The sequence below is a fragment of the Mustela nigripes genome, chromosome 3 (genome assembly GCF_022355385.1).
Source record: "Mustela nigripes isolate SB6536 chromosome 3, MUSNIG.SB6536, whole genome shotgun sequence".
Taxonomy (NCBI): domain Eukaryota; kingdom Metazoa; phylum Chordata; class Mammalia; order Carnivora; family Mustelidae; genus Mustela; species Mustela nigripes.
The window spans coordinates 107256002-107277581 of NC_081559.1; the positions used below are offsets into that span (position 1 = coordinate 107256002).

General features: G+C 39.6%; 1 protein-coding gene across 1 annotated transcript in view; it reads left to right on the plus strand.

Annotated features, from left to right (window-relative positions):
- Positions 1-21580, plus strand: part of CNTNAP5 (contactin associated protein family member 5) — an 831640-nt gene that overhangs the window by 558454 nt on the left and 251606 nt on the right. The window contains exon 13 of the mRNA XM_059394484.1: positions 5038-5238. Within this exon, the coding sequence (XP_059250467.1) occupies positions 5038-5238 (201 nt within the window). The remainder of the gene's footprint in view (positions 1-5037; positions 5239-21580) is intronic.

Sequence of the window (21580 nt, forward strand, 5' to 3'; positions counted from 1 at the left end):
AAAAAAAAAAAAAAAAAAAAAAAAAAAAAAAAAAAGCCCTATTTATACTACTCACAAAAATTAACTCTAAATAAATTAAAAATTTAAACATAAGACCTGATACCATAAAAATCCTAAAAAATATAAGGAAGTTGCTCCTTGACATTGGTCTTGGCAACAATTTTAGGACACCAAAAGTACAAACACAAAGAATAAAAATCAACAAGTGGGACTACATCAAACACAACAAAGCAAGCCATCAAAAAAATAAAAATGGAACCTATGAAATGGGAGAAAATATTTGCAAACTATGTATCAGATTGAAAAACAAATACATAATTACTGTTACTTTAAGATCTTTAGTGAATTGAGTAAATCCTGCTGCCAGTTCAAAAGTCTCCAAATGTAGTTCTCCCACAAACAGAGAATTTGTCTTGGATAATTTAATACATATATTCCTTTGAACAAGTTAGAAAGATGGGGCTATGCTTCTCATCATTGGACTGAATGGCAATACACAGTAAGAAATAATAAAGAATGACCTGAGTTAGCAAAAAAGTAATAGCAGAAGCAGTGTTTTTCTAGGTTTCTGGGATCATGAGGACTAACCAACATATTTAATTGACAAGATTTCAGTAAGTGAAAGGGATACAAATAAATATAGAGACACATGAAAAATTCCAAAGTGAAAAGATAATTGAAAAAGAAGGTAATAACTAATTAGACACAGTAACAGCTATGTTACAAGAAATTGCGGCCCCTCCCACTTGTTAACTTCATTTGCTGGATGAGCTCCCCACCCTCAATTCTCTAAGAAACAAAGTTGGGGTCCTCAGTCTCATGTTATAGAAAAGTTTTAATGCATAGATTCTTTATTTATTTATTTATTTATTTATTTATTTGCATGTCAGAAAGCCTATTATATGTCCATGTGAAACATGGTGCTGAATCATTGTATTATCATGGATAAAAAGATTGATATTAATATCCCATTTTCCAAAGTGGAAATTTCAGAAGTTAATGACTTGCCCAAATCCTCACTGGTGACATGTAGCAGAACAGTTTCCAAAGGCAGGCAGGTCTCTAAAGCCAGGTTTTCTCATGGCACCTTGAAGCACTAAAAGCACCTCCAGAGATGAGAATATATGCCCTGTAGTAGAAGGTCCGGTCTGGGGGCAGACCAGCAGAAGGTGGTGCTTGGAGCCTGGAGGGTTTTATGATGTTCTCCTAATCATAGCATTTAGATAATCTACTCCTCCACCCCTGAGTGTAACTGGACTTTCTTAGGTTAAAGGCAAATCTCCAAAGGTTTCCTTGTGTGAGGAGAGTTCAGGTTCATAGAACTTCACGAAGAGTCCATTTCCTGTTACAGGTGTCTTGAAACTGGTGTGTTTTCCTCATGGATCTGCAGAGAAATGGTCAGCTTCAGTGTGTCTCTACCCCCTTCTTGAAATGACTCCTGTGTCTTCCTTTATATTCTGGGAAAGATTTCTGTTAACAAAAACTATAGTTCTCACTATAGTTATATAGAGGCCATCTCCTCCTTGAAGTTATTGTTAAAAATAGCAGCATTTGATATCTGCAGGACCTTTGGAACAGAGATGATATACCTTTTGTATAATAAGCATATACAGATTACTGTGGAATGTTTAATAATTTAGTTAATAATGGGCTTTCTCACACAAACCCCCTCACTTAATCTTTACAACTCTCCTGTAGAGCTTGTATCATTTCTGCTTTCTAGATACTGCTGGAAGTAATTAGAGAAGTAATGATTTGACCAAGGCTGCTTGAGGTGGCACAGAAATCCAGATCTTCTCACTGCAGAGCCCAGTCTGTGTCCGTAAATATCCATGCACCCATTGACTTAATTGACTATCTTTAACATTTAGCTTCATGGGTTCAATTTCAGTTAAAGTACGTATACGTTCATGAGTGGATTCCCACCAACATCTATCTAAAAGACTGTTCAAAATGAGTATTACTTGTGTGAAAATCCTTAGAGCTAAACTTCACATACACATTCCCTAGCTAAAACCCCATGTCCCTATCTTAGACCAGACATCAAGAGCATCAGGCACCAAAGCCAACTTACATGAGTGGCATCGACCTCTAGTCTTTTTATATTTTGTCAGAGTGCAGAACTTAATCTGTACCTGCTATCACTGAAACTGTGAGAAGGAAAAAAAAAAAAAAAGGCAAAAGGAAATAGTATCCAATTACCTCCTTCTTTCCAATCTTTCTTCTGCTATCTCCCAAGAGGAAAAAATAGTCTGAGGACAAAGGGCATCTTTGAAAGGAAAGCCAGCTAAGAGGCCTAGGTTTCATGTAATCATCTCTCCTCTTGTTACTCATACTGTGTTTTTAGGGCTTGTGAATCATGGAGAGCACTTCAGAGCTCTTAATTGTTCCTTTGTATCTTCTGTATATTTGCATATATCAAAAAGTGCCAATACTTTAGTTGTTAGAACTTCCATTCACCCTCAGGTTCCAGAAGGCAGGGCTGGCAACATTAGTGGCTTTAAAATGAAAGGTTGTCTCTCCTACACATTTTCCTATTCCATCTTGCTAAAGATAGAATATGATTCTGGCAATATGAGTCAGTGAGTAAATGAATAAGCAAATCAATGAATGAATGTATGAATAAGTAGATGAATGGATATATGGATATAAGAATCTGTGTGTATTTGTAAGGAAATCTAAATTCATATGATTTAATGATGCTATTTGGACCACTTCTGGCATCAGACTGGACACAATGCGACTGGGGACAAGTTTATTTTCTCTCTCTAAGGCTTCATATGTCTATACCACTATGTGTATATGTGTATGTCTGTGTCTTTATCTATTAGCCATATCTGTTTATATGTGTGTGTATATGTATGTATGTGTGTGTGTGTGGATACACATATATCTACATTGAATATATATGTGTGTGTGTGTGTGTATGTGTGTATATATATATCTCTCTCTACATTGACATCTACAATGGAGGATTGTTATCTGTACCAGATATAAGGTATATAAAATGACCTCACATGAAACAGTAACACAGCATCTATACATTAGACTGGGTGGTTCTGCTTTTCTTCTACAGACCATGGGCATTTCAAAACTGTCACTCTTTATTTCTCTTTCTATGCTATTGTGTTATTAAATAATTACTTTTCTCTGATAATTTATCAGATTTTTTCTATATTTTGGAGTAACAGGTTAATTATTGCCAATTAGAATTTATGTCCTTTTATTACTTTCAAAGTCAGAACTTTCAGTCTGATTCGTTTTTCAGACTTTATAGAAAATGTAATTCTGCCTCCATTAAACATTGTAGACATGGTTATCACTGGACTGGTTTTAAGAAATAGTCTGAAGATGAAACAGAATGCTTGAACAGTTTACTATTTTTGCTGCAAGAAATATTTCCTTTTCTGGAGTTGGAAAATTCTTTAGAGATAATGGAAACAAAGCTTTCTTTCTCTCCTCTTTCTTTCTAGTACAGTGAAACAGAAGTGCAAGCAATGATGTTACTTCTCCCAAGTCACATACAGAGTTAGGGTAGAGAAAGTATTAAAACTGGGGATCTAGCTTGCCTGCGCTTTTCCTTTTTACCTAAATCTGCCGACAGCTGTGATCCTGCTTCTTAGTGGTACTAATTAATGATAGTTATTTTTAGTGCGGGCAGTCATCACTATGGTCTAATAGAAATGTGTTGGGTCATTTCTTTACTTCCTAGACCTTGGTTTCCTCCTTTATAAAGACTAGGAGGGTAGAGTAGGAGGGAAACCACATGATAGCTATGTTAAGTTATTTTTCAGCCCTGAGAATCTATGAAGAGTAATGGTGTTATTATGTGGGTAAGATTCTCGGATGACAAAAGCTTTTCGAGTCTTCCTATTTCCTCCTTTATTTGTGAGCATGTTCAGAATGAAATTCTATGTCCAATTGCAGTAAAGGCTTTAGTCTAGGTTATTAGTACAGAATGTCTGATAGAACTCAGACAGATCTATCTCTTAGTATAGAATATATACCAGATATAAGGTATATAGGCTGATAGATCTCAGCCTTGCAACTTCATCTGTTTGTTTGTTATTCCATAGAAATAGCCCTGCGGCCGGGACGGCCACCTTTTTCTTCTTCTTCTTTTATTTTTATAATAAAACTGAGCCCTAGAAAAGTGAAGGGGTTTGTCCAGGCTTCTTGTTGGCAGAGAGAGTTTTCAAATACACATCTCTCAAGCTGTAAAACTCTAATTTCTCTTCTCTCTCTTCGCCTTACATTCCTACCTGTAGCAGGTGAAGTGTGACCTCCAAACGTGTCGTGAAGGTCCTCACCTCTGCATGTTATTTTATTGTAAACCTCTTAAAATAATTTTTTGGCAAAGAGAGGACGCATAGAGAATTAAAAAAAAAAAAAAGAACTTCAGTTAAGTGCCTTGTATGTATAGTGTGGATCATACAATCTCATCATTGTTAATTAGGTGTATTTTACAGGTACTTTCTATACGGAGATCTTTCTGTGCACAGGAAACATTCGATGTGATACTTGTGTTTCTATGAGATAGTTATCTGTGCTAGTGTTTGTCTTATGGGGGAGTGTGTGTCAGGAGCTGGAAGCATGAGTTTTGCAGTCAGACACCCTGGTTTCCTGCTCTTGCTTGGTCACTTGCACAAGGGTAAGCTGCTCAACCCTGCTCATTCACTTTTCTTTCATTTCTAATATGGCATTTCTAACTTCTTCAGATTTAGGTAATGTCTGTTTAAAATGATATGATGGGAATTAAATGCTTAGCATAAAGTGTTCCACAAATTTAGTTCTTATAATTACTAACCCCCGTATTAACTCTGGGAGGAACTTTATGAGAAACAGAAATTCTCTGTCATTTTTATCTGCGTAAGTGGAGCATTCAGGCGGATTGATTGCCCCATGTTCAGCCAAGCGTCACATTGCTTATGAGATCCTCTTCTGGACCCTCCCTCCCCCGGCTTTATTGGGTTATATAAGCATGGTCCTCTTTTGACCTTCCCTTCTAATGTTTCCTTCCTTATGTTTTCTGGACAGAGGACAAGATTTGGACATCAGTGCAGCACAATAACACAGAGCTGACGCATGTGCGGGGTGCAGACCCTGAGAAGCCCTACACCATGGCTTTGGATTATGGTGGCAGCATGGAGCAGCTGGAAGCCATGATTGACAGCTCAGAGCACTGTGAGCAGGAGGTGGCCTACCATTGCAGAAGGTCCCGCCTGCTCAACACACCAGGTAAGGCTCAACCCCTCTCCTCTGTGTGAACCATGCAGGATGACCACAGACAGGCCTGGAAAACATGGAATGTCAAGGAGGGGGCGTCTGCAGTGACGGCTGTTCACTGCGCAGTTGAAAGAAATAAAGTCAGGAAAAGACTGGGGATGGACTCATCCCCGCTCTGATTCCCAAGTGTGACCTAAGGGAAGGCTCTCATGGTAGCCTCTCAAGGTTCCATCCTCATCTTCAAGAAGAAAATGGTGACAACATGCATCCTTCAACAGTTGAGAGAATGAGAAGTTTCTTGAGCTCAACAGCCCTCGAAGAGACCATTGAATTGTGGTATGGAGGTGGGAAGGAATGTTTCTGGGAAAGGGACCAGCATATGAGAAAGCACAAAGGATCTCAGCATATTCACAAAAGAACAGTGAGTTCCGTCCTGGGCAAGAGATGCAGAAGGAAGTGGTATCAGGCAAGGGGGCCAGCAGGGCAGGCAAGAACAGCCCTGTGTGTTTGTATTGCTCATGTTGCCTGGAGTGTGCACGCCTCAATGGAAATTACTCTTTTTAAATAGTCTGCTTTTAGAAAAATCAAAATAAGACAAAATGACAAACAAAGAAAACTTTACAACTGAAAGGGGCTCTTGTAAAATGTCCAGAGGGCTTTGTCAAAGCTCATGGATGCCTCTGGGAGTCAGTCATTTTTGTGAATATCTTCATCACTTTTTTCATGGCACTTGCGTATGCACACAGGCATACACACATGCACAAGCCGAGAATCATAAGAATATGGAATATCCAAGAATGGTGTCACACTCTGTTGCCTTAAGAAATTCACAATCCCATGCCTGAAGGTTAGGAATTTTGAAAGGCTTGAGAAGATAGACAGTGGAATGTTAACGAAGGAGAAGTGATAGAAGCCTAACTAAATATAACACTCTGGCTCACTGATCTAGAATCTTTAGGAAAGACATTGTTACACATAAGTGAATTTTCCAGATAACTGTCACTTATCCCTTTAAGCACCAAAAATGTTTTCAAAGAATTTTTAACTATTTGAAATGAAAATCTCTCTCAAATGGATTACACGCTTCCCTGCCTTCTTAAACAGAGAGTTCTGAACATAAAATGTAACCTTTTCTTGATGACTCAGGATCATCATTGTGAAAATCAATTATTGTACTCTCCTTGGATTCAGCCGTGCTCACAGGGCTGATTAGATCTAGGCATTGGTTGCTGTCCCTCTTCCCGTGTTCTTAGACGGTGCTGCTTAAGAGGCTCAGTGTGTTTACTTGCTGGTATTTCTCTCCATCTGGCTGTCAAGCCTGTACCTGTCACTCTTGGCACTATTCAGAGTACCTATGTCTGGATAAAACAACCTACCCTCTTTTCACTGTGTGGCTTTTAGTTTTCTAAGGATTGGGTGTGATGGAATTTTAACAAAAATGGGATTCTGTTCATTCTGACCATGGATTTTGTTTAGTCTATGTCTTATTATGTGATAACAGTGGTAATACTATTGCCTTTGCACACTTTTTCCCCCCTTAACTCCGCTGTCATGAATTCCCTGAGCATATTCAAGTAGAAGGGCATGGATCTGGGGCCAGACCCTACTGAGAGTGACTCTGCCTCTTACTGCCTATAGAAACTTGTGCAAGTTGTTAAATTTCCACTAGTAATTTCAACACCTAAGCAATTTACCCCAAATCCTCAATTAATAAGGTTGGTATGAGGAGTGCAGGAAAAATGTACTCTGTACTCCTTGTACTGTGCCTGGTACTCATTAGGTGTTCAACAAATACCAGGGTCTTATTTCTTTCCTCCTTCACAGCTTCCATCCCAGCAGGGAAGGTCTAAATTTGCACTGTAATGAGAAGCAAGCTCAAAGGAACAGTTTATTTCTACTTTAATGGTGTAAATAGAATAACTATAATAATTGTAACTCATGCGTGCAGATAATCTCACCACCCAGAGACACCAGTGTTGGATTTAGTTGTGCATCGTTCCAGACACTTTCCCATTTTGTGCACATTCACAAAAACACAGTAAAAACATATTGTCTATACGTTGGGGTTGAGAATACTCATTAATCTTCTTTCCCCCATGCTTTATGAATCAAATGAGGTAGATGAAGGAAGATAATGAGCATGGGTACACAGTGCTCCTTTTTTTTTGCTGGGTTAGCTTACAGAACATGGTGTAGACCAGACACTGCGGTGTGGGGTATGGGACTGCAGACAGACAGCCCCACAGAGATGCGGGCCCAACCTCACATCCCTCAGTTCAGAGATGAGCACTGACTCATTTAGGCTTACCTCACAGAAACAGGGACAGAGACAACTATGTGCACTACTGTAGGCATGTGAATCCCAGAGCCATGGCCTAGTGTACTACCTTTGTTGAACTGCTATAACAGTGTGGAGGTTCTTCAAAAAAATGAAAATAGAGCTAACCTATGGCACAGAAATTGCATTAATGTATTTACCCCAACGATACAGATGTAGTGAAAAGAAGGGGCTCATGCACTCCAATGTTCATAGCAGCAATGTCCACAATAGCCAAAATTTGGAAGGAGCCAAGATGTCCTTCAACAGAAGAATGGATAAAGAACATATGGTCCATATATACAATGGAGTATTTCTCAGCCATCACAAAGGATGAATACCCAACTTTTACATCAACATGGATGGGACTAGATGGGATTACACTGAGTGAAATAAGTCAAGCAGAGAAAGTCAATTATCATATGGCTTCACTTACTTATGGATCATACAGAAGAGCATAGAGGACATTAGGAGAAGGAAAGGAAAAATGAAGGGGGTGAAATTGGAGAGGGAACAAACCATGAAAGACTATGGACTCCAGGAAAAAAACTGAGGATTTTAGAAGGGAGGGGGTGTGGGGATGGGTTAGCCCCATGATGGGTATTAAGGAGGACATGTATTGCATGGAGCACTGGTGTTACAGGTAAACAATGAATCATGGAACACTACATCAAAAACTAATGATGTACTCTATGGTTAATAACATGACATAATAAAAATAAATAAATAAGCCTTGTTAAAAATATGACAGACTGATGGGCTTATAAAAACACAAATTTATGTTTCATGGTTCCAGAGGCTGCAAGTCCATGATCAGTGTGCCAGGATGTGTGGATTCTGGTGAAGGCCCTCTTCAGGTCACTGACAACTCATTTTTTGTTATATCCTTACATGCCAGAAAGAGAGTGAAAGACCTTCTGGGAGTCCCTATTAGAAGGGGACTAATCCCATACATGAGGGCTCTACCTTTATGCCTTAATCACCTTCCAGGGGGCCACCTCCTAATACCATCATATTAAGGATTAAAATTGTGACATACGAATTTTAGAGGGGCATTAATATTCAGTTGTTAATAGGCGCACACTTTCAAGGTTGTTTTCTTCGTCTATTTATGCAATGCCTCTCCCATGGGGAAGACCACAGAAAAAAAGGGGAGATGAGTAGAGTCCATCTCCTCCTTACCTACCTGCTGTGTGGAAGAGTGGAACAAGTCCCTCCCTTACCTGCTGAAGCCAGAGCCCCCCCTCCACTCTGTGATACTGTTTTATTACCTTATTTGTCTCTCACACACACACAGTACACATATCTTTCCATATTAGTAAATATGACCCTATATCATAATGTTTATTGACAACCGTCTTCCATTTTATGGACATACCACAACAGATATACAAAATGAACACATCTATTTTGGACCTTTAGTTCTCTCTCTCTCTCTTTCTTTTTTTCCAATACAGATGTGTAAGAACATTTTTTGCACAAAAATTTTGTGAACAAAACTGATTATATCCCCAGGATAAACTCCTTGAGGTGCCATTGCCAGGGTAAAAAGCGTACATATTTTTAAGGTTTTTGCCATATTGACTTCGGCAACATATTAAGTTTATACCAATTTATACTCCCAAGAATACTGTGGGATTGAGGACCCACTTGTCAGCAACATGTATCTTATTTTCCCTTTGGTATCTGAAAAATGCAGAAGGGGGTCAAAGGCAATTATAGTTTTGTTTAATTAAAACAATGTATAGCGTGGTTCCCTTAGGTTGTTGGAGGGAGATACTACTGGTCATCAGGGTTAATAGAAGCTATAAAGTGTTATGAATTGTGGCTGCTGTGGACTTAAATCAATAAGGAGAGAATGTGGAGGATGCTTTATTTGCTATAGAGCCTCCTCCATATTATACACAATGGATAATATAGAGAGGAAATAAAAGAAGACAAGATGAGGGAAAAATAAATAACTGTTCTAATGGCCACCAGTGACTAAGCATTTCTCATGTTAGTAGCTATGTCTGGGGAGCCATATAAGCATTATCTCTAATCCAGACAAGGGCTCTGCACAGTAAGGATTGGTATCCCCGTCTGGCATTTCAGGAAAGAGAACCTCAGAGACAGGAACGTGTTGGATTAAGCTACACAGCTAGGGAGGGACAGATCAGGTTCTTGGGCTGGGCTGCACCTGTAGTCCAAACAAGTCTGCTCTTTCTGATACCGTGCAGATTTCAAAGGGCCAGAAGTTAGAGGGAAATCACTTGGTCAGGGTAAACATGAGTTTCTAAGATCTTCCTTATTTTGTAAGAAAATGTAGTAAAGACAGAGAAGAGGAGCCAGAGGGCTCTCCGCCAAGGCCCTGTGATTGTGAGGGTGGTTTGAATTAGGGCAAATTCCTGGAAAGCTACAAAAAGTTTCAGAATCCCTGCTGAGTGCAGGAGCTCCCAGGGCTCACGCACGCCTTCCCAGGGTGGCCCTGAGGACCCCACAACGGTATTCCCAGAGCCTCTTTCTGTCTGCTCTCAGCTCTGGCTTTGGTTCTATTCATCTGGAATAGAGAGGAAAATTAAGACAGGCAAGCTGAGTTCAGGCCTGGTTGGTTCACGACTGCCTATTTTTCATTCAGTCAGTACTGAACCATGACGCTGTCATTTTCTGACAGTTTCCTCTGATATTCTTCCCCAGAGCTGCTGATAAGCGCCAGCCAATGGAATGTGTCATCTGTCTCTTTAACTGAAGGTTTATGCTAGAAACTCTCCAGAGGACCAGGATTCCAAGCCACAGGGGTCCCTGGGAAAGGTGTCTTTGCTGTTCCCATGCATCATTTTGGTTGTCTTCCTTATGCTTCTACTTATTACTTTGAGCTTTATGCAGAGCTACAAAGTTTCCAAGACAAGAATCATCAGCCTGCCTGTGCTCGGGCACTTCGTCACCAGGAGAGGAGGGGTCCACTTGTTCTCAGGAACAAGGGCTGCCTTGTTGGAGCCCAGCCTTTGTCACCAACAGCATCTTCTTAGGAATTTTGGCCGAGGCCAGGGTCTCGGTAACATGTAATGAGTCATATGAAATAAAGTAGAACCCAGCTCAGGAAACACACAAAAGATGCAGAAAGAAATATCGAATCCACAGGTTGGAGGATGCTTTAATCATGTGGCCAATGAGCTCTATAACCTACAACTTCCCCCTGCAAGGAAGACAAGATTGAAAAGGGCTTCGGAAGGTAATCACCTGGGGAAGCCCAATGCCCAGGTTCCTGCTGGGACTGAGGATAGAAGATCCTATCAATCCCAAATCTCTTCCATTGTCTCCATGGAACCATGACATTGCTCACTAGATTTCCTCAATAATGTGTATCCGATGTATGTATCTTTTGTGTTTATACTCTGCATAGTAAACGTTTTTATTTGGGGATACCTTCCCAGGCATATTTATTTGGAAATACCCTCCCCAATAAAGCTGTGAGCTTTCTAAGGCAAATGTTAAAAGTCATATTTGAAATACGAAACCACTGAAATAGCTTGAAATATCTATGAAAATTGAGACTCCACTACTTTGAAATCTAATAGCTATAGGACAGCTTGAGCTGGAGTTTACCTTGGTTCTGAAAAGAAAGCATTTGCCAAGAAAACCTATCATATAAATAAGATTGCCGTGAGGATTAGGTTCCTCGGTAGACCTAATTATTCAGTGCCATCAATGCTTCAGAGTCCTCATCTCCCTGCCTGTAATGGGTTAACATCATTCCTGTTCATTCATTCAGGCCGGCAGGGACTTGGGTGATTTCCATCTGGGGTCACTTGTTTTATTGTTTTATCCAGTTGTGTTCCCATGGATTGGAAAGCACTGAAATTCTAATTAATTAATTTATTAATTTATTTATATTTATTTAGAGAGGGAGGGGGGAGGCCGGGGCAAAGAGAGAGAGAATCTTAAGCAGGCTCTACACCCAGCACAGAGCCTGACTTGACTCTATCTAATGACCCTGAGATCATGAGCTGAGACAAAATCAAGAGTTAGATGCTTAGCCAACTGAGCCCCTCAAATCACATTTCTTTTAAAGCCTTCCTAAACTTCCTATTTTCTTCTTTTTTCTTATTTAATGATACTTTAGTGTGTATGTGGCTAACTGGTTATATATAATATATATGTGATACATAGTTTAAATTATATATAAATATATAGTGTAGCATGTAGGAATATATTATATATACACACTATGCATTATAGTGTACATACTATACAATATATAATATGTGATTTATATATACTCACTATATACTTTTTACATTTCCAGATATATCTGTAAATATACCTGTGTGTATAAACCCTCATGACTATCCTCGATATTTGGCTTAAGATGTGTACAAAAGAATGATCAGACTTAGAAATCTAGGTAAGGAATTGTGATGGAGAAAAGTCAAATTATGGATAGAAAAAAAGGTAGTTTTTCAGGATATACTAGGTTTTATTAAACTTAAAAGTCTTTGTCCCCAGTATTTGTACAAAACATAATAAATTTACAGATGATTACATTTTCTTTCACACAATAAGTATTTACTCATTTTTATTGTGACAAAAGTATTTTGTCACATACTTTTCTGTCCAGGGGGAATGAAATATTGAAAAAATGGAGTTCCTGCCTACCTGATTGTAGCAGGGGTATAAGAAAGACAGGCCAGACACACATGTGCACCCTCACCCCAAACATACTCAGTTCATGATGAACATAAGGAAGAAAAGTCAAGAAGCAAAAGAAGATTGAAAATGAGCAGGCATTGGGAATTCTGCTTCATAAGGGGCAAGAAAGCCTCCTGGGCTAAGAGGGTGCACCACGGAGTCTTGGGTGAAGGGACGGTGTGGGCCATGTGATATCCAGGACCGAAGATTCTAGGCAGCGGAATAGCAAGAGGCCCAGTGTGCCTAGTGGGGAGAGATGAGGGAGTGAGAATGATAAGAGAATGAGCCTGGGGTGTCCAGAGACTGTATCATGACAGGCCTAGTGCTATGGATTTTATCCTAAGTGTGCAGGGAAGTCCTGAAACAATTAAGCAAAGGATTACTCTTCTTCTTCCTGTTTTAAATCCAAAGACTCATGTCAGTCTATTTAAGTCAGGCTAAACTGGGTATCCATTTTTTGTTAGATCCATTTTAGGTCACTCCCTATGCCTAGTGAACTAGAAATAGCTATGAGCTCCCTGAGGACAAAAGCTTTGTCTTATACAGTCCTGATCCCTACAGTCTAGCACAGCACTGTCAGCAAAAGGCTTGAGGCCCTTCTGGTTCCTTCTGTTTCCTGGAGGTACTTTTGTACTTGTTCCCTAATTACACTGAGTTGAGATTGCCTTGGCCCCTTCACCTACTATTTTACTACTTTCCACTTCCCCAGACCGCACTCCCAAATCCTAGAGGTCTCTGTGGGAGCTGGAATCCTTGTCCTCTGAGAGCCTCCCCTCCCTTCCTCCCTTCTTCTCTTTCTTCCTTCTCTCCTTCCTCTCTCCCTCCCTCCTCTCTCCAGTCCTTCCGCCCTCCATTCCCTTCTTCCTTCCTTCTTATCTTCCTTCCTCCCTTCTTTCCATCCTCTGTCCTCCCTCCCTTACTACAACACACACACACACACACACACACACACACACACGATACATAGATAGATAGATAGATAGATGATAGAACTGATCCCAAAGTCCATCATGGTCCTTTCCTTATGACATGCTGTCAACATACTACTTAAGAAGAAGAAAAAGTCTCACAGAGGGAAGGAAAAAAATAAAAGGAAGATTCAGGTACCCAAGAAAAAGTTTATTTTTAAAATTATTAATTATTTTTTAAAATTATTAATTATTATTAAATTAAATTATCAATTATTATGTAACAAACCACCATAAAACTTAGTGCTTTAAAATGATGGGAACATCCATCTTGCCCATCCGTCTGCAATTTAGTCACGTGCCAGTAGGATTTGCCCATTGCTGCTTCAGCCTGGGTTGCAAGAAGCTGGGACCAGAGCTGCATCTGCAGTCATCAAGGGCTCACTCACTCGGTTGTCATGGCTGTTGGCTGTGTCCTTGGTTGGGCATGTGGTCTTTCCATGTGGCTGTTTGGTTTTCTCATAGCAGAGGGGCTCAGGGACAAATGCCCCAAGAGAGAGAAGGACAGGTGGGACCTATACTGCTTTTTCTTACCTAGTGTTGAAAGTCATGCATTATTATTTATGCCACTTTCTAATTAATAGAAGGTGGCCAGTTAGGCTAGCCCACATTAAATAGGAGGCAAATTTCATTCCATCTTTTCACGGGGTGAGTGAATGAACATATTTTAAGACTACCATGTCCTCTTCAGACTTTGGCATGGGTAGTCAACTAGTTTAAGGAAATACAGCAAATGGAGGGCAGAATCAGGAGGTCATATATCTCCAACTTGCACTCTGATGTCCTGCTGGCCATTGAACATTCAGCTCTAGTTTAGGCTAGAAACGTGTCTGACTCTCCATTTTTCCTTCTTAGGGACTTCTGTTACCCTTGAAGTAGTATGGCTAAAATGTGTTTATAAGAGTTTGCCATAGGTCTTAAAAAATATAAGGAGACTATAACATGAATCAAGTCAGTGCATTTTACTGTGCATGAAAGCCACCTTTCCTAATGTCCTAATAATTCACTCTTGGTGTTTTGCTGGGGACATAAAGTCAAAATTAGAGATGGGTGGATTTTACAAAGAAGACATACACCGTAGGGAAGCTAGAGATGTGGGTGTGTATCTAAGGAAAATAAAAACTGTCCCACATAAATTCAAGAGATGATAAGTGCCAGGTTGCAAATGAATTGCTTTCCAGACCATTAATTACTTTCATAGTCAATGTAGATTACTCAACTATCAACATTGGGCCCCACGTGAGACAAAGTTTTTATTTTTCTCACTACTCTATGAAGAAATGTGTTTGCTTAATTTATCTTGAATGTACTTATAGGATAAAGGTTTTTTGTTTGTTTGTTTGTTCTACTCTTAAGACATAGTACAGTAGCAGCAACATGACAAGAGCATGAATTTTGAATCACAGAGAATTGTATGAAATTTTACTTTTTCTACTTCTTGGCTCTGAGAATGTGAGCATGTTACATGGACTTTCTGAGCCTCTGTTTTCTTAGCTACAAATGTAATAATGATAGATGCTATGTCTTGCTTATAGTAGACAATCAAAATACTATGTTTTTTTGTCAGTATTTTATCATACTTTCAAAAGAGCAAGGAGAATATTAGTTCTCCTAGCTGTCAGGAGAGGGTCTCAGAATCCAGCTATATGTCTGGTGAAAAAAATGAATTTGGGGATCTGCCTCTTGTTGGTTTATGGGCATACTTACTTTTAAATTGAAGGTTAGGTATTTGTAAATGTGATATGTATCCATCTAATAGCACTGTTGAAAGTGGTAAAGTTAAGTCTGTGTTCACTCCCTCGCCGCTAACCACTCAACTCCAATCATCTTTCTATTTTTCTCATTTCAGTAAATGACTCCATCCAGGTTCTCAAGCCCAAAATCTAGGGCTAATTCCCTCATCATCATTCCCCTTCTGATCCAGTCTATCAAGAATACTGACTCATCAGTCAGTCCTGACTCTGACCCCAGCCTCTTCCCTTACTTCCACTGGTTTCACTTAAGTTCAGAACTCATCCTCTCCAGACTGGACAAGTGCATCATATCTCTGCTTCTCTCCTGTCACATCCTTACCCCACTTTGCTACAGTTTCTATCTCACACAGCGGACAATGTAATGGTCTTTCCAAAATGAGGTTGTATAAATCTGACTTTAAATCCTTCTCCGTGCCCTTGAAACAGAATCCTGACTCCTTACCATGGCCCAGAGAGCTCTGCAGGCTGAGCCCACTCCCCAGTTCCTGTCCTCCCACCTGCTCCCTAAACATAGCCCGATATCCTTGTATTCTGCTTCCTGCCAAAATAGCCCTCTACATCTTAAACTGATGCACTGGCCACTCTCCCTATTCAAAACTTTCATTCCTCTTCCCATGCTTAGCTCTCAGCTTCAGTTTGACATACATACACACTATGATTCTTTATAGCACTTCATTCTATTTTAGTATTCTGTGTAGAAGTTATTACTGCCCAATATTTTCTATTTGTTTATTGTTTATCTCTGTCAGTAGAATGTGAGCTTCATGAAGGAGAGAATTTTTTGACTAACTCAACATTTTGCACCCCAAATGCTGAGAATAATAGCTGACACCTAGCAAACATTTAGTTAGTAGTTGTTGAATAGAAGATTCCACCTCAATTAATGGTATCACTAATGTCCGTATTACGGTAGAGGACCCAGGATAAAGCAAGCACATTTCGCTAAGCCTGCTGCAGAAACCCTTGCAAGCAGAGAGCAGTTTGTGAATGGGAAGGGCGGGAACAGAAGGTCAGAGACACTGTCCCACTTCTGGCTCCGGGACAGTCTCTCTGTGACCTTGAACAACTTTCTTATATTTTAATGGGTCTCAAGTTCCCCTTCTTTATTTTTTTATTTATTTATTTTTTAGGTTTTATTTATTTACTTGAGAGTGAGAAAGCATAAGAGGGGAGAGGGTTAGAGGGAGAAGCAGACTCCCTGCTGAGCAGGGAACCCAATGCAGGACTTGATCCCAGGACTCCAGGATCATGACCTAAGTTGAAGGCAGTCACTTAACCAACTGAGCCACCCAGCTGTCTCAAGTTCCTCTTCTTTAATCCTAGTGGGTTATATATGATTTTCTCCAAGTGTCCTTCCCACTGTGACACCTCATGACTGTATTAGCTACTACAAAGTGAGTTAAAAAACACATTACAGTTTATTACTTTCTTGTTACCATAACAAACTAGAGGAGTTGGTAAAACACACACACACACACACACACACACACAGAAAGAAAAAGAGAGAGAGAGAGAGACCTTTCTGACTCTTAAGACAATGAGATATGGTGATTTATTTATTTGGTAGGTGACATTTTTAATACCTTCATACACCTGAACTTCTCAGAATGTATTTTCCATATGGTAATACTGATTTGTATAGATAACATGTGAAACTTCCCCAAGGTCCTAACAAGTCAAGAGTAGTGGAGATAACAGTTTCTTGCTTTATAGTATGTACACATGTATCAGAGTATTCATTTTATAAACACCTCAGTGATTGTGAGGTAATATAGAGATGTTATGATACCAGCTGCACTGATGAGGCCTGCCAGTCTACACAGACTTTGTGCATAATGGCATCTCATCTTCTCATGGAGAGTTAGGGCTGATGCTGGATTTCTTTCCTGCCTGGGCCCTCACAGGAATGCATTATGGCATTTTTATTCCTCCATGCCTTCCTGAGTGTGTGCGTGTGTGCATGTCCATGTGCAAGCCCTTGTGTGTAGGATTTTATGAGAAATACCAAGTTGTGTTCTGGGTAGTGTAGAGATGTCAAGCCATAATCTTAGTATTGCACAGTGGAAACATTTTAGGTTCTAAAGACATAGATAGATAGATAGATGATAGATAGGTGATAAAAATAAAAATACTGAGCTTCCCCACTCTGCCACTTTCCTGCTGAATGGCTGTTGCCAGGCCATATAACCAAAATCTTGAGGCATTTTCTCATCTGCAAAATAAGTAATATATTAACCCAGTTTGAGACTTTTTCATGGATTGCCATGATTTTGTAAATGGGTTTCCCATAGTGGCTACTACAATTTAAAGAGCCTGTGTCCTTGTCAGTAGAGCTAGAGACAATATTTATAAGTCAGAAAGATAGAGAAAGCTCTGGAAAGGAAAAAATCAATTCTGCTTAAATGAATCTCAGAGATACATGGAAAAGAATCACTTCTTTTTAGACACAGCTTGGGTAGTAGTCACTGTGATGGGGAAGGGCATGGAGGGAAACCATTCTTAGGGAATGAGGGCGAGTAATATTTAGGAATGAAGCAGTTGAGGCTGTTACTGCTTATTTCAGTGAGGGGGAACAGAGGATGAAAAAGAAAATAGTTAGGAAGGATGGAGAACATTCTGTGTTGTAGATACTTTGCAACATGTTTCTGTAGATGAACTCCATTACCTTCATTCGTGGAGTGTGATATAATAGGAAGATTAGCCATGTGGTTATAAAGAAACCTGACTAGATAAGGAGGAGACTATTGACAAGGAGACAAGTTAGGTCTATCTCACTGTCAAAGAAAGAGGTAAAAAGTGTGGGGACATAGAAATAGGAAGGGAGGGGTACCTGGGTGGCTCTGTCAGTTAAGCTTCTGCCTTCAGCTCAGGTCATGATCCTGGGGTGCTGGGATCAAGCCCCACGTCTGGTTCCTTGCTCAGTGGGGAACCAGCTTTTCCCTGTGCCTCTGCCTGCCACTCACCCTGCTTGTGCTCTCTCTCTCTCACTCTCTCTCTCTCTCTGTGTCAAATAAATAAATAAAATCTTAAAAAAAAGAAATAAGACAAAAGAATGATTGCTCTTGATGAACAAAATAGACTTAAGCAATGCTATTCAATGGAAACTTTGCAATTTTCTAATAGCTACATTATAAACATAAAAAGAAATAGATGAAATGAATTTAATACTATGTATTATTTGTGACAATATATCCCAAATAGTATCCATTTGATGTGTAATCAGCAACGGAAAATTATTAATATTTATTTAACATAATTTTTATTCCAAATCTTCAAAATCTGGTGCACATTTTGCTTTTACAACACATTTTAATTCACATTGACCACATTTCAAGAGCTGAATAATTACATGCAACTAGTGGCTACCATATTGGATAGTGCTGTTCAAAAAAATATTTTCATTCTGGATAAGTCTTTCAATGCAAGACCAATAAACAGAAACACTGGAGTTAAGAAGCTGGAGGGAGTTGGTTCTAGTAGGGAATAAATTAGATTTTGATTAGATACGTTGATTTCGAGATGTGGGGTGGGCAGTCAGGTCAATAGGTGGTGCTGAAGCCTGAGGCTAGAGATGAGAAGTGATAGTGTGGAGAGCAACCAGAGTAGGAGGCATCAGGTACATTAAAGAGCGCAGGAAAGGCATGCAGCTAAGGGAAAGCATGTATGTGGCGAGCAGGGGGTGGGGTGGGGTGGCACAAGAATGCTGTAAGCAGTGAGAATAGAGACCCAAGTTCATGTGATAAAGGAAGCATTGTAGTAGGCAAACAATGCCTGAGCCCTGGAGCTCATGTAAGTGCAGAAAGCAAATGCGCTAAGCAACAGTCACAGAAATATTGTAGGGGGGAGTCTCTGCAGCTCTAAGGATGGCTTACTATAAGGAATCTATACTCTCATGGGTTGGAAAGTTGGGGGTCCAAAGCCCCTGCATCCAGATGTGGAAGACCAGTCAACAAAAGAATCAAGAAATACCACTATTACTAATTATTATAATAATAACAACCCCAACAGTGATGTCTGTACCTGCTATCTGCTAACATATGTTTATGTACATATGTATGTAATACGGATGCATACATACAAACATATATATGTGTGTGCACGTATATTTACATGCACACAATTTTATATTCTCACGTGAACCACTGAATAAGATGTTATTATTCCAGGTATATGAACGAGGGAATGGAGACTTCAAGGTAAATAACTCGCCCTAGGTCTTACAGGGAAGATCCTAATAGCTCTAACTTCAAAACTAATACTCCTGATGTCAAGAGAAGAGGAAGGAAAAGCAGGATTAAGATCCTGAGTCCAGATACCTTGTTCTGAGTGCTGGTTCTGCCAATGAAGAGGGCTCTCTCTGAAGAGAGCATATTGGTATAGGCTACATGAAGTTTACTGCAATATGTCCTGTGTATATACATATGTAAAACAAATCCACTTACATATACCTATATATGATATGATATATGATATATGATATTCAAGCCTTTACATATATACATACTTGTATATGATATATGTGCATACATATTGTGTATATATACATTTTTCTGTTCAGGTTCCTAATAATCTCCATGTAGGAGATACTTAAAATACTTGGAAAAAAGGAAAGGAGCAACATTTGCATTAAGCCTAGCTTTTGAATCTAAAAACTTTAATGTGCCAGGATTTTTAATACATGTTTTTAATTCCTGGTATAGACAGATTGTATAACCATCTCATTTAATCTTTATGATCCCATGTCAAAGGTTTTTACTGATAAACAAACCAAGGGTCAAAGAGATAAAGTAAGAACAGCATGACACTATCCATATCTGAAAAAAATATAAATGAGTCTAATAAAACCTGTTGTGATTAAATTCGGTTTGATAGACAAATGAAAGTAATCCTTGTCTGCTACTCAGATGCCAGTTATACAATGTCCCTGAACTGAATCAAGTCAAGGCTGGAGTTTGCCTAGTAAGCCAGTATTATATGTATAGTCAGGTAACTACAAAATCTATCTGGGCAATCGTTTCATAAGATGTCCCCAAGAATAGAAAACTAATTCTCTCTGTGAACACGTCACTGACAGGGGAAAGAAGTCAGATAAGGAGAAAATCAGAAATGAAGTTGCTGACACTCCAACAATTTATCTGTATATTCAGCAACGTTTTTGGATTGAGTTTAGAAAGGATAAAACGGTGCAATTTGGAGTAGTTGCAGAAACCACCTTGGGAAGATTAAGCCAGAGGAAGGAAGGAAGGAGGGGAGGAAAGTCGGAAGAAAGGAAGGAAGGCAAGAAGGGAGAGAAAAATAGGTGGCAAGGGAGAGAGGGTGGGGGTGGGGAGAGAAAGCAAAGCCACTCTCTGGGGAATTGTCTCTGAAGTAGAATCCTGTAGTCTGTCTCATCAAATAGATTCTCAACTTGGAGGCATGATTCTGGGCAAAAAGCCCTATGTGATCCTCCCAAGGCCCTCAAGTTGTGATGGTGAAAATGAATCCATGACAATAGACATGCACATGACAACTAACCTAAACAGCTTATCTTACAATGAGTTTCTTAAAGGGAGAAATGAATATGGTGGCAGTAGGAGCCCAGAGAGGGCAATTTGTTGGCAGCTGAGAGGCACAGAGGACATCCATTTCCTCAGTGGCAGAATTGAAATAAACATTCTTTTCTTTTTTTTTTTTTTTTTAAGATTTTTTTTTTTTTTTTAATATTTATCTATTTGACAGAGAGAGAGAGAGAACAAGCAGGGAGAGTAGCAGGCAGAGGGAGTAGGAAAAGCAAGTACCCCGCAGAGGAGGAAGCCCAGCGTGGGGCTTGATCCCAGGACCCTGGGATCGTGACCTGAGCCAAAGGCAGATGTTGAACCAACTGAGCCACCCAGGCACCCCTGAAAAATATTTTCCAAGTGAGACTTTTCCATCTCTGAGTTTTTTAAGAATAGCTACTTGGTCTTACTCATTTCTGAACATTTCTAGAGCCTCGTCTGATGTCTGGCAAAAAGTAGGTGCTCAACATTATTTCTTGCCTGTGAAGATCATGTGAGAATATGATTTTTTTAAAAAGTACTTTCCTTTATCAGATAGGATAGGCTAAATAGCTGATGATCTCATCAGGGAGTGGCTGGTGGCTCTACTCTGTGTCTTCTTCCTGCATGACCCAGAGATGAAGTAGCTCCCCTCAAGGGTCTCTGGTCACCTTGGAAGAGGAAAAGACAACTCTGGAGTGCTTCAAAGCTGCTACAGCCTGGGGTGTCATATGTCACTTTTGTTTGCGATTCATTGCCCGGAATGAAATATTTAGGAGAGGAAAAATAATTTTCCCTCAAAACCCCTTTAAGAAAAGACAGATGAACAGGAGAAAAATAAACAGAAGTTTATCAACATGTTTCTCAATGTATCCATAGGAGATGTTCAGGGAAAAATGGACAATTCAAAGAAATGGCTTAGAACTCTTGCTTATATGGTACCTTCAGTAAAGAATGGTCAATCTGTGGAGAAGTGATAAGACAAAGGAAAACAGTTTTAAGTTTCCAAGTGTAAAGATAAAGGCTAGTTAGTAAAATTTGTTATGTGGATTCCTCTGGTGCCTTATCTAGGCTGAGAGGGTCTAATGTTGTTTCCAAATGGTTAACTTTTGTCCTCCTGGCAAAGTAGTA